Consider the following 12,082-nt stretch of genomic DNA (forward strand, 5'->3'; position numbering starts at 1 on the left):
ATGAACGCAGCAATGTACAGAGATATCCTTGAAGAAAACCTGCTCCAGGGTGCTCTGGACCTCAGACTGGGGCAAAGATTCATCTTCCAACAGGACAACGACCCTAAGCACAGCTAAGATAACAAAAGAGTGGGTTTGGGACAACTCTGTCAATGTTCTTGTGTGGCCCAGCCAGAGCCCAGACTTGAACCCAATTGAACATCTCTTGAGAGATCTAAAAATGGCTGTGCCCTGACGCTTCCCATCCAACCTAATGGAGCTTGAGAGGTTCTGGAAAGAAGAATGGGAGAAACTGCCCAAAAATAGGTGTGCCAAGCTTCTAGCATCATACTCAAAAAGACTTGAGGCTGTAATTGCGAAAGGTGTTTCAACAAAGTATTGAGCCAAGGCTGTGAACACTTATGTACGTGTGATTTTTTTTTTTTTTTAAAGGGGGGGAGGTATTTTTAATACATTTGCAAAAATTCCAAACAAACTTTTTTCACTTTGTCATTATGGGGTATTGTGTGTAGAATTTTGAGGGGAGAAATGAATTTAATCCATTTTGGAATAAGGCTGTAACATAACAAAATGTGGAAAAAGTGAAGTGCTGTGAATACTTTCCGGATGCACTGTATTAGCGTTGTCCCTGTGATGCTTTGTCAAACTCCAGTATGATGTAGAGGTTTTCACTAATTGATTTTTTCAAACTATGCTCCCGTACTGGCCAGTTGTATACAGTGTTCTTAAAATCGTTGACTGGTACTCTTTGACACCAATGTAAGACCCTGAACCCCATAGCCTTTTCGAGGTGACTGTTGGCCTTGCTATGTCATCCAACACAAGTCCTGTTCTTCTTCTGACACTGAGTTTTAAAGCATCCCTTTTCGAGGTAATACTTCAACAGTTTGATGCAGCCTCCATTTATTCACAGTTGATCCAGCAGTGCTCACAATTATCAAAACAGTTGGATATTATTTTGTAGCCTCTTCTTTTCCCTTATTTCTTTAGAATGCTCCTTGGTCTTCACTTCCACAGGTTTCCATCAGATTCAGTCTGACCAGAATATCTGAATTAATGGGGTCTTATATCCAGAAAAGGTGAATTTTTAAAATAATTCACAAATGAAGCCTAATTTAGTTATGCCTTTGATTGGGCAATATCTTTAATTTGTGCAAATATTCCACAGTACAGTAGTTGAATACTTTAAACAGCAGTTTTCAGTTAGTAATTTCTGCCACCCAATATTTTCCTAAATAAAATTGATATCACTTTAAAGAAATGTATTTCAAGGCTGATTTTGGTGCTTTTGTAGCAACACAATCTGGGTAATTCAGTTACAAAGACACTGTCAGAATATGATTGAGAAATGTGAGGCTATCTGTCCAACAGCTTAAGCCATACAAATTGGTATTGTAACAGGATAATAATCCCCAAGCACATCAAATTGACATCTGAATGGCTAAAGGAGAAAATGCAAGATGTCGTAATAGCCAAGTCAATGTCCAGACCTCAATCCCAATGAGATACTGTGGTGGAATTTAAAGAGAGCTGTGCATAAACTAATGCCCTCAAAGATCAATGAGCTGAAGCAATATTAAAGTAGGGTTACTTTCTTTTCCCCATGACTATGTAGCATACTTCATGTCAAACAATAGCCATTTTAGATGCAGATTTAAGTTCAGTACACAGAGTTGCCCACACTTAACAAGTCAAGGCTCACTTTGATGGGGTCTTTAAACACAATCCAAACCACATCTTCACTACAGTTGGGCACAGTGAGGGAGCCAAGGTATTGATAATTCTGCACCATGTTCACTCCTTGAAGTAAACTGTCCATGGAGATAGAATGAACAAGTGCTACCATATCACCTGCAAAGTTTAAAAGAACACCCCCACCCCAGTTAGCACGATCTGACCAGTACAACAAAGTAAGCTACAGAAATGAGAATCCTTACCACCTTTGTAATATTCAATACCAAAAGACATGGCTCCATTTCCTTTAACCCAAAGAAGCTCAACTCTCCAATCAAATATATGGCAAATCTCTGGCTTATAACTATGCATACTGAAGTGGACTTGCTGCCTCATACTTCCTGCACCTACCTTTTAATGGTGTCAGTGTTTAAATGACTGGCTTATCTCTCTTAAGCATGTGATAGCACTTCAGGCAAAACTAATTTGCAAACTGCAGTTTCCTACAATGCCTACCAAGAGAGACATTGCCTGCATTTGAGATATTTGCTAGATAGGAAGTTAGTTTTCCAGCTCTTGGGATAACCAGCATCATTGGTTACCTGCACATAAAGAACACAACAGTAGATCATTTTAGCTGACAGATAAGCTTTGCAGGTAGTCAAAATGCAGGCATTTGAGTCTGTTCATTGTCTATATTCACTAAAAATGCAGAGCACAAAAAGTAGCTGAAATTTCTGTACCTAAATGAAGAAAGCAAGTACAGCCGGCCCTGTTGGGTCTGCAAGTGCACCTACAGATGAATTTTGCCCAGCTTTATAGTTCACTGTGTGCAACTGTAAAAAGGCAGAAAGCTAGAAGAGAAACCCCAACAGATATTGAGATTGTTTTCATCTGAAAATCTTTTTTCTTTTTGTTTCCACTGAGTATAGCTTGCCATCTACTGTATGCTTAGACCCAGACATGGATCTACAGTTGCCCCAGTGAATGTGACCTGTGTGCTTTTGTATAATCCTGTGAGTGCCCCACCTTCAACAGCCATCTTCTCAGGGTTTAACTGAGCAAGGAGTCCATTGTAAGGCAACTTAACAGAGACAAATTTAACAGAGCCCATGGTTGTGCCAGATAAATTGGCACATGGAGTATAGGTTACTAGATGAAATTGTATGTACATGTATGAATATTAGGATAGAGTGATATAGAGATTCACAAGTACACCTGCCCTGCCGGTATTTATCATCTCAGTCAAGGGAGTACCATCACTGTATCCGTGAAGCTGAACAAAGTCAAGTTATCATTGGCTACAACATTGGCGGTCACAATGTTAATAGGAGACTGAAGCATTCCATCACAGTATGTGTTGGCTATTTTTGGGCCATTTATATTCATCTGAGATTTTGTTCGATTTAGAACAGCTGCAATATGCTACTTCTGTTCGTTTCCAATATTCACTCACCACTGGAGGATCTGTGGCATAGGACACCCAAACAGCAGTGCCAGTCAGAACACAACGAATGCAATTAACAATGAAATTAGACAACAAAGACTAGAAGAAGAATTAGAAGAATCTTAAAACTTCATAGTTGGTGTGGAGGTTTTTGTTTTTTTCTTTGCTTGTCTCATTTGTCAGTTTGCTTTAAAATCCAAGTGAATAATTGAGAGGCGTGGCATCTGAACCACTACACTGCAGTCTCAGGAATGCTTAATATGATTTGAAATCTGTTGAACAATACCAAACTCACCATTTCAGTCTACTGCATGTGCATTGACCTATTGGCAGTTTTCCAGGCATTGCTAAAATTGGTTGACTAGAGTTTGTTAAGTCTGCACCTTTTAATTTTTTGCTTCAGGCTCATTTTTTCACTAGCAAGAGATATGACCACATCAACTCTAAGAAGGTTTAGTATTTTTCGGTCTGGGCCTATTAAACCTGTTAATTATTCTCAGCTACTGAGTGGAGCTTTTGAGATATCGGAACAAATGATTCAGGAAAAATTCAGAGCTTGTGAAGAGTTCGAATCTTCCCGCCACAGTGACATCTGGTGGCCAATCAGTGGTCAAAACAGCAACCTCCGTGTTATAGACCACTGAAAGAGATGTGTTTTCATGATAGTGAGCGTCCTTGACAGATAATCCAGATTAAAAATAATAATTAAAAAAAAACGTTTGGCAAATGACCAGTGTGAAATACTATTTACGTTTTAGGTTTTGTCTCTTATTAAACTAAATATACTAATATTGTAATGAAAAACAGACATAATTGTGCAGAAAAAAAAAAAATAATAATAATTTGATGCCGTTATATTGTATTTCCTCTATGTCTTCTCATGTGTAACTCATGTAAACACGATCTCTGGGTTCTTACACTGTGACTCTGACTCTGCTGTCAAATAAATCCCAGTGGTTGTCTTGATTCTCCTATGACTGTACCTCACACAGACCAGGAGTTTGTTCTATGGCCTTTTTCACCACCAGAATCAGTGTGTGAACAAAACAAGGTGCATATCGTACTTGTAAAAGATGTGCACAGGCAATCATATAAACAGCATTGTCTGTAGATAAGTGACCTTGTCCTTTATTCCCCATGAATCCAGAAGTGTAGTCTTAGCCTCTCTTGTGTGCTCTGCTGTGTGGGTCTCAAGAAATTTTGACATCCCCAATAGAGTGTTACAGACCTTGCTCTGGTCATTAATGTAATGGCATGTTACTGCGAGATAGGCATCCATGTTTACTGAGGGTCACATTTCAGATGTTATGCTTACAGCTGCTGATTTCATGAATTCTGTCATTGCTTTTTTTTCTTCCCCTCTTCATATCTGGATCCCACCACTGCCTTAAGGGCATTTCTACATCAATAGTGTGAAGTTTGTGAACAAAATCTCTGAAACCGTCATCTTCCACAACAGAAATGGATTGTGATTATTATTATTATTATTATTATTATTATTATTATTATTATTATTAAGTTGATAAGCGCCTTATCCAGCTAGTTTTGCCTTCCTGTCAGGAAACAATAAGAATAACATTAATGTGCCATGTAAAATATATATATAAAACTGGGTGGAAGTGTGCATGAATCAGAACATGGGTGTGGTGATAGGTGGTGAGAGCTACCTCAGAAGCAGGTGATACCAATATCGAGTGTTGGCGATAACACAGTACGAGGATTGTTTTTATTTTGTTCCTGACTTAAGATAGGTGAATGCTTAATTTTTGATGTCCCAGGTTTATGAATCCCCTGTAATAGACTGACATGATGTGTTCTTTTCTTAAGTTTTTTTTTCTTCTTATAATCTTATTCAAAATCCCAGACAGTGGGATCTTTTGGAATAATGACCCAAAAGTGTTCATAAGCCGTTGGTGTGGTTTCTTTCCCCGGCAACTACATATTTATGCGACTACTGACTATACACTAAATAAGCAGCCTCAGTATTAATATGATGTCATTTTTGTACTGACAATACACAAGTAACATGAAGTTTATTATATAGGCTAATGTAAAAAATTACATTAAATAAGATGTCATATATTACCATAACCTCTTCTAACATCAGAAGCCACAATGGCACAGGACAAATCAGGATGCTTTGAACGGAGGTGTCACCACATAGCTGTTCTATTATCACAATAAGCAAGATGGTGCTGGAAGATAAAGTACTTCTTTGTTATCACCAAGTTCAAAATGTTCCTAAACAGCAGACCTAGCTCTTTTCTTTCATTTTCACAAATGCTATCATTTGCAAAATAATACACAAATAACAATAAAGAAATTGTTACTTTTCCATAGAAAATAGTTACATCACTTTTCATCTCTTAAAGTTGTGGTAATGTCATGTTGACAACAATCACAGATCTGGAATCAGATAAGATTTTGCGACTCATTTAGAAGCATTTTGGGTCAAACCATTATTAACTCAGATCAGTAATTTGACATAATATAGGGTGAATTTTGGTAATATGGGATATTTTTTGCAGTTTTCAGTGATTTATTCTGATATTTGTTTAATACATTAGATCAACACATCATGATATTCTGTGATTCCTAAGATATTTTCTAACCCCAACAGAAGAAAAAAAAATCTACATCTATCCAGAGGAGACATGCTACACCAATTACTGTTCTTTGTGGCAAAAAATTCATTAATTAAAAATCCGCATTAATTTGACAATCTGGAATAGGTTACTTCGGACATTTGTATTAGGCTTAGCAAAAACCTAAATGACTACTCTTGTGGGCTAGTTGGCAGACTAATATGGCTGGAATGCTAACAGATTGTGTGCTAGTTAGCTGGGTCACTACATTAAGATAAGTACCAGATTACAAGATAGCTATCTTGGTCGCTAACCAGACAATCAGTTTAAACAGAATCCTGAATGTGAATGTTTAAATTTCATTTGCAGAAAATATTCCCACAACTGTATTTTTAAACTTGTAGTCAAATAGAAAACATCATAATTGTGTGAATGAATATTAAGATCCGTATACATTTATTTGTATACAGATTTATTTTTGATAGTAAATTTCAGTATTTATGAATTTGCAACCTCTTAAATGTGAACAAACTTAAACTTAAAATCTCAGGTTAATATTATTACTGTCTGGAGAAAACAAATGTTTAGGAAGTTTTACCCATGGTTATACAATGAACACTTAAAAGATACAATTCCACCAACTTGTGGACACCTGGAGGTTTTGCTGGCAAAGAAATAGACCAAGTTTAAAACACATTTATTATAGGATGCTGTCTGGAGAAAACAAATGTTTAATAGGTTTTTACCCATTGTCACCCAGATTGGTGTCTGGAGAAAACAAAAACTCACTAAGGAGGTGTATCATCTTATTAAGTTAACATGTCAAAGATACACATCCTCAAAAGGTCTACAAAATGAAAGGGCATGTTCCAACAATTATGATGATGGAAAGAATGTTTATTCTATCCCTAGTAAACATGTCTGGACAGGTTTTTAAACAGTCAAATACATCCATTCTGGTACCTAGATATTTTTAGCTGTTCGATAAACGCTGCTCCTGCTACAGACTAGATGCTCTGAGCCGCTCTGTTTTTTTAACAACTTCAAGCATCTTATGGAAGTCTTACTTTTGATTGTTCTATAATATTAAAATAACAACTATGGATTGGCTAAAAAATGACCATGAACTGTTGCTGTATTGAATGAGGGACTCAGGGATTTATCTTCCTGCTCTACCCCTGTCCAAAAAAAAAACAAAAAAAAACTTCTCTAATCTACATGATGTACATAAATAGCCTATTTAACATTCAAACAATCAAAATGGCAGATTTTGCTAAAAGGCAATGCATTTTCATGTATGCTGAGTACAGATATTAATCTCCAGCAGATTAAATTATAATAAAATAGATTTATTTTAAATACATGCAATAAAGTCTATGATATACTGCCACTTTTTTAACATTAAATATTCAATAGAGGTACATTATATATGCAGCACATTTCACTCACTTACTGAAGTTTTATTTTAATTTTGTATCTTTAGTAAATAAAATATAGTAAAATGAATACAATTAAACAATTCAATGAACACGAATACCTAGACATGTGTCATTCCTTCAAAGATGTGCATACCAGACCTGACCATGCAAATTTAGCAGAACCACCAAAGTACAGCACACAGGAGCACTGCACTTATGAATGTAGAGTGAAGAGGTGTGGTCGCTAATGAGCTCTGGGTAATAACCCTGCCATTGAGGTTCTGACTTATCCTGAAGTTGTTGAAAATCAGAGGATCAGAAGATGTATTGGTGTGCACGGTTGTGCTGAAGAGGTTGATCTAGTGTCAGAGGGAATAAACTGAAGTAAATACATTGAGGGTATAATGGCAACTTTTGAAATTTTCCACAGCAGTGCAAATTCATTAGTTCTAGAAGGCTGATCTAAACAGTCTTTGGTGCAGGACATACCAAGTCTTGGCTGACTTTGATGGAGTCTTTGAAGACAGTCCATACTACAGCCTCGTTGCAGCTTGGTGTGGTCAGGGAACCAAGATATCGATAGTATTTTGACCTATTCACTCCCTGCAGCAGACTATCCAGAGTGAAATCACCCAATATAATCGCAGAATTACCTAAACGAAATCAAAGAAAGTCCTGATTCTGACAATACAATGTTTTGTTTCCTTGCTATGAAAGGGCCAGGTTTTACTTGTGAAAGTAGGCAAGGAGAGTTGAAACAGATGAGATGACTAATTTTTCAGGTGTCCATCTTTGGGTTTCTGCTGATAACAAGGCATCTTGCATAATGACATCCACCTGTTATTGATGCTAAGGTCATTCTCTAACATTTATCATATTTATAACTGGTTTTTTTTCCTTTAGGAGTGTACACAGAGGAGAGTGAATGTCATGGTGAACAGATAAGACCAGCTTCAATGCCTCCTGCAATATTCTAATGTTGAACTGCTATAAGCCCAATGTAACTTTTGACCACACCGGATTTTTGATGTTACATATTGCAACGATTCAGCCTGTGTGAATGCAGCAATAGAATGGGCCCACTTTTCTCTATTAGATGTCTATGCCATCTGTATGTAAAATGAATACTCTGAACATCATTTCTTCTAAACCACCATCTCTCACATTGGCTCAGGCTCAGATTAGGCAGTCATGAGAATAACACTAATGCTTCTGGCCCGACCATTATTAAAAGACTTAGAAACAGTCTGTACCAAAGTTGGTGATTTTTGTCAAGTAGGAGGTCAGGTTCTTCCAGCTGTTTGGATTGCCGCTGCCATAACTTGCCTAGAAGATAAAAAAAACAAAGTGTAATGATAATGACATAATTTGAGATCGTTAAAAAAATAATGGAAAATTATCCTGTCACTCCAGCCATGACTATTGCAAAGCCAATACCAGACTCACCTGTTTGGGGATCCATTTGCATTTGCAAAGTTGTAAGGTGGTAACATTCGTGTAACATTTGTGTGCACTATTTAGTTCGGTGGTCCATCCTAACGAGCTTCCCATTTTTTGTTGCTACAACTTTGGATTGTTTTCTGAATTGTGTGAAGAAAAAGCTTCTTTTTTTTTTGAGAATGCAATATAGAAAGGTACACTATCTTTGTTGCAATCTGGTGTGTTACAGCTAATCTTCCTAATGGTAGGACAGTAAAGATTCCTTCTTTAATGCATTTTTCATTTTTGGATTTACAGGCCAATCTTGGAGATCTTATTGCCATTGTGGCAGTGACTATATTAAGAAAAATACAAGTATCCATGGCACAGCAGTTTGCATAATACTGTATATGGAAACTTTAAAAAATCTTTAAAAAGGTTCTAAATAAACCCAGAAAAAAAAAAAAAAAAGATTCTGAAATGCATGCTATTCATTGAACCAAACTTAGATGGTGTCCTGTGAGCAGAATTAAGTACTAAAATACAATTCTGTTCAGTTCAGTTCTGTTCATTCCAGTAGGCTTCACAAGTACAAAACAGCATGTTTTTATACAATACATGTATGCGTCTATTTAATGTTGCATTAGCAGTGCAAATTATGCACTTATTTTAACTGTAAAAATAGACATTTTTACACTATAAGGAATTGAACATGACCTACTTCAATGAAGAAGCCAAGAACAGCCACTCCTGTCGAGTTAGTAAGTGCAGCGTCCAGGCTTCCATAACTTGACATATAATTTACTACATGCATCTGAGTGTGGGGAAAAAAGTATGAATAAACCAAATAAATAAAACTTTATTTGTTTCTTCTATTTTTTATTACTGACATTTATTGTCTCATATCTTTTTATTTTATTTATTGACATTTATTGTCTCATATCTTATTGTCTCATATTATTATTTTACATCTATTTTTTTTGCACCTCCATTTGGTATTGTTTGCCATCCAATGTGTGTTCTGATCCTCCCGTGAAGGTTCCATTGCCCCAGTGAAAGTGAACCTGTGAGGTCTTGTACACATCAGCAAGACCCCCTTTTGACACATTCACCTTGCTATCATTGACAAAGACCTTTACTGAGGAAGCAAAGGATACTTCGATTATTTATGTGTCAAAATGCCACAAGAGTCAGGAAAACTGTTAGTGTTGTTCTGAAACATGGATAGGAAACTGCAACATTTGAGCACATTGGAAATGATCCAAATGAATCATTTTGTGGGTTGGGTGAGGAGAAATACTACAAAATAGGCTTCTGGGTAATGTCCTGTGACCTGGAATAAGTCCAGTTGAGAAAAGTACTCTTTTGAATACAATTTATTTAACTATGAAAAACATTATATAAAAAATATTAGGTTGACACAGTAAAGACAAATGGAAGGTATCTAACTAAAAGGAGCAGCCCTAATCTTTTAAACCAGTGGAATTTTGCTTTTACAAAGATATTTTTATTTCCCTTAACGTTTTCCTTAGCACCCCAAATTACTGTTATCTGTTATTTTTCATTTGCTACAGTCAAGTACACACATAGATGCAAAATTCTTTAATTGATTATTTTTTATTTATTTATTTATTTTATTTTTATTTTTTTGCTAATATTCAACTAATCATGGCACTAATTCGTATGAAATCTACAATTGTACATCAAAGCAACCTTCTTATTCCAGGCGGTGTGGGACCCCCTTCACCTTAGAAGCCCCCCACCACCCCGCTGTGAATAGTTCTCGTGTTCGCAATGAAGGCTAGAACGCACTCACCTGTTTTGCCCTCGTTTAAGATATGTAGGAGAGCGGAGCTATCATCAAACCCGCTGAAACTGAATGGGACGAGACTTAAATCTAATTTAACATTCTTCGTCTCAATGTTTACAGGAGATTGGCGGGTTCCATTGCAGTGTTGTGGCGTTGTAGATGGCCATGTGGTGGAATCTGAGAAAGAATGAAGAACATTTGTGTGGACATTTGAACTTTATGGATAATTTCGAATTTTTTGCTGATATTAGTTTCCGTGTCTATTTCCTTTCCGTCAATACTGATTGCCAAAAGGAATGTTTGTTTGTTTAACAGCTAACAAAAAGCGGAAGACGACGGCACATTGAAATTGTCCGAATCCCACGAGAGTGGCTTTATTTTTATCTATATTTACTTTAGATTCTGACTGATTATCCAATACCCCACTTCTACCGCTACAGAGCAAGTAAAAAAAGTTTTCAGTCCAAAAGTTCGGATGAGCGCGGATGATTTTCACACACGCGCTGTCGGTACAAATGAAAAACAAGCTCCTTCGTATAAACCTAGATGTTTTAGATGAAATAAATAAATACTTACTGCATGATGGCAGGTTGTAGCACCAATCTAAAAGAATGTCGAATAATGGTCACAATATATTTTGTATTAATGGGGTCAAACTAAGTTAATCAATTTTAATAAGCAATTTCACTTACTTGCTGAGGATTCAGCACTTCTAACAGTGGGGAGCAAGAAAGCAATGAGAAATGTCACAAGCTTCGTATTCATCTGGAAACAAATGACAGTTTTAAAAATAAACGTTACGGCATACTTTATTTCATCCAGCAACCTAAATATAGCAATCAATTTGAACGACGTACGAACAAAAAATAATTACATTTAAAGTCTGAAACTACCTTCAATCTGGTGATTTTACTCTGCCTCGTGATTCATTTCCATAAAACTAACGTGAATAAAAACCTACAAATCTACAGAGTAGGATAGCAGAGGTACACAAGTTTAAAAGTAATTTGAATCAGCCTGTTAACAGCCTCTTATAGAGTTTATACTTGTTTCGCACTTCTGGGTGTCAGCATTGATCCCTGTATTTCAACACTAACCTACTGTACTGGCTAGGATACATTCTATGAGTAAATAACAAAACACTTTTGTAAGTCGATATGAATAAGAGGCACTGCTAAATGCTGTAAATTTGAATAATTTCAATAATTGATTCCGATAATTAATTGTACCTGCTATCTTGAGTTAATCACCAAATCCAAAAAAAAAAAAAAAATTACATTTCTATGTTCAGAACCTGAATTATCCAACACTGTAATAACAGTCTTACCGTTCACTTGCATTCAGCTCACGATACTCTTAAATATATTGTTTCCTTGCTTTAAAATACCTGAAGTACGAGGACTAACTCTTGGTATATCAGTGATAGTGGAACTTGTAAGAATTTAAGGTGTCAGATGGCTGACATCACTTCCTGCTAAATACACTGGACAATGTCCAACAATATTTTTTCATTCGAGCTTTAAGGAGGCAAATCAGAGCTGCATAAATGCCATCTTGTAATCTAATTTAGAAACTGCTGAAATAAGATTAAATGGTTGCCTTGCATTTGTTTCTCCTCTCCAAGTAAAACATTTCTGTGAGGATTTTTTTTTTTTCTGTTTAGGTTTTTTCAGATACAGTGCCAGTCTATACATAGCATTATTTCTAGTGAAAATTATTTTTATCAACA

The 12,082-nt window shown here is 36.2% G+C and overlaps 1 protein-coding gene across 2 annotated transcripts; it reads right to left on the reverse strand.

Annotated features, from left to right (window-relative positions):
* Window positions 1-6,387: 6,387 nt before the first annotated feature.
* LOC113591948 (carbonic anhydrase 1-like) lies at window positions 6,388-11,764 on the reverse strand. 2 transcript variants are annotated; one of them, XM_027032661.3, is made up of 9 exons: window positions 11,681-11,764; window positions 11,046-11,118; window positions 10,930-10,956; window positions 10,360-10,530; window positions 9,530-9,681; window positions 9,265-9,357; window positions 8,378-8,450; window positions 7,614-7,777; window positions 6,388-7,483 (listed from the first exon to the last, which is right to left on the reverse strand). In XM_027032661.3, exons 2-9 carry the CDS (start codon window positions 11,116-11,118, stop codon window positions 7,298-7,300), a joined length of 939 nt encoding a protein of 312 aa, XP_026888462.2. In that variant the 5' UTR covers window positions 11,681-11,764; the 3' UTR covers window positions 6,388-7,297. The 2 variants fall into 2 exon arrangements, with proteins under 2 accessions (XP_026888462.2, XP_081554454.1); XM_081698328.1 differs by lacking the exon at window positions 11,681-11,764 and adding an exon at window positions 11,247-11,265.
* Window positions 11,765-12,082: the final 318 nt, after the last annotated feature.

The sequence above is a fragment of the Electrophorus electricus genome, chromosome 15 (assembly GCF_041902795.1).
Source record: "Electrophorus electricus isolate QZ-2024a chromosome 15, ASM4190279v1, whole genome shotgun sequence".
In the NCBI taxonomy this organism is placed as follows: domain Eukaryota; kingdom Metazoa; phylum Chordata; class Actinopteri; order Gymnotiformes; family Gymnotidae; genus Electrophorus; species Electrophorus electricus.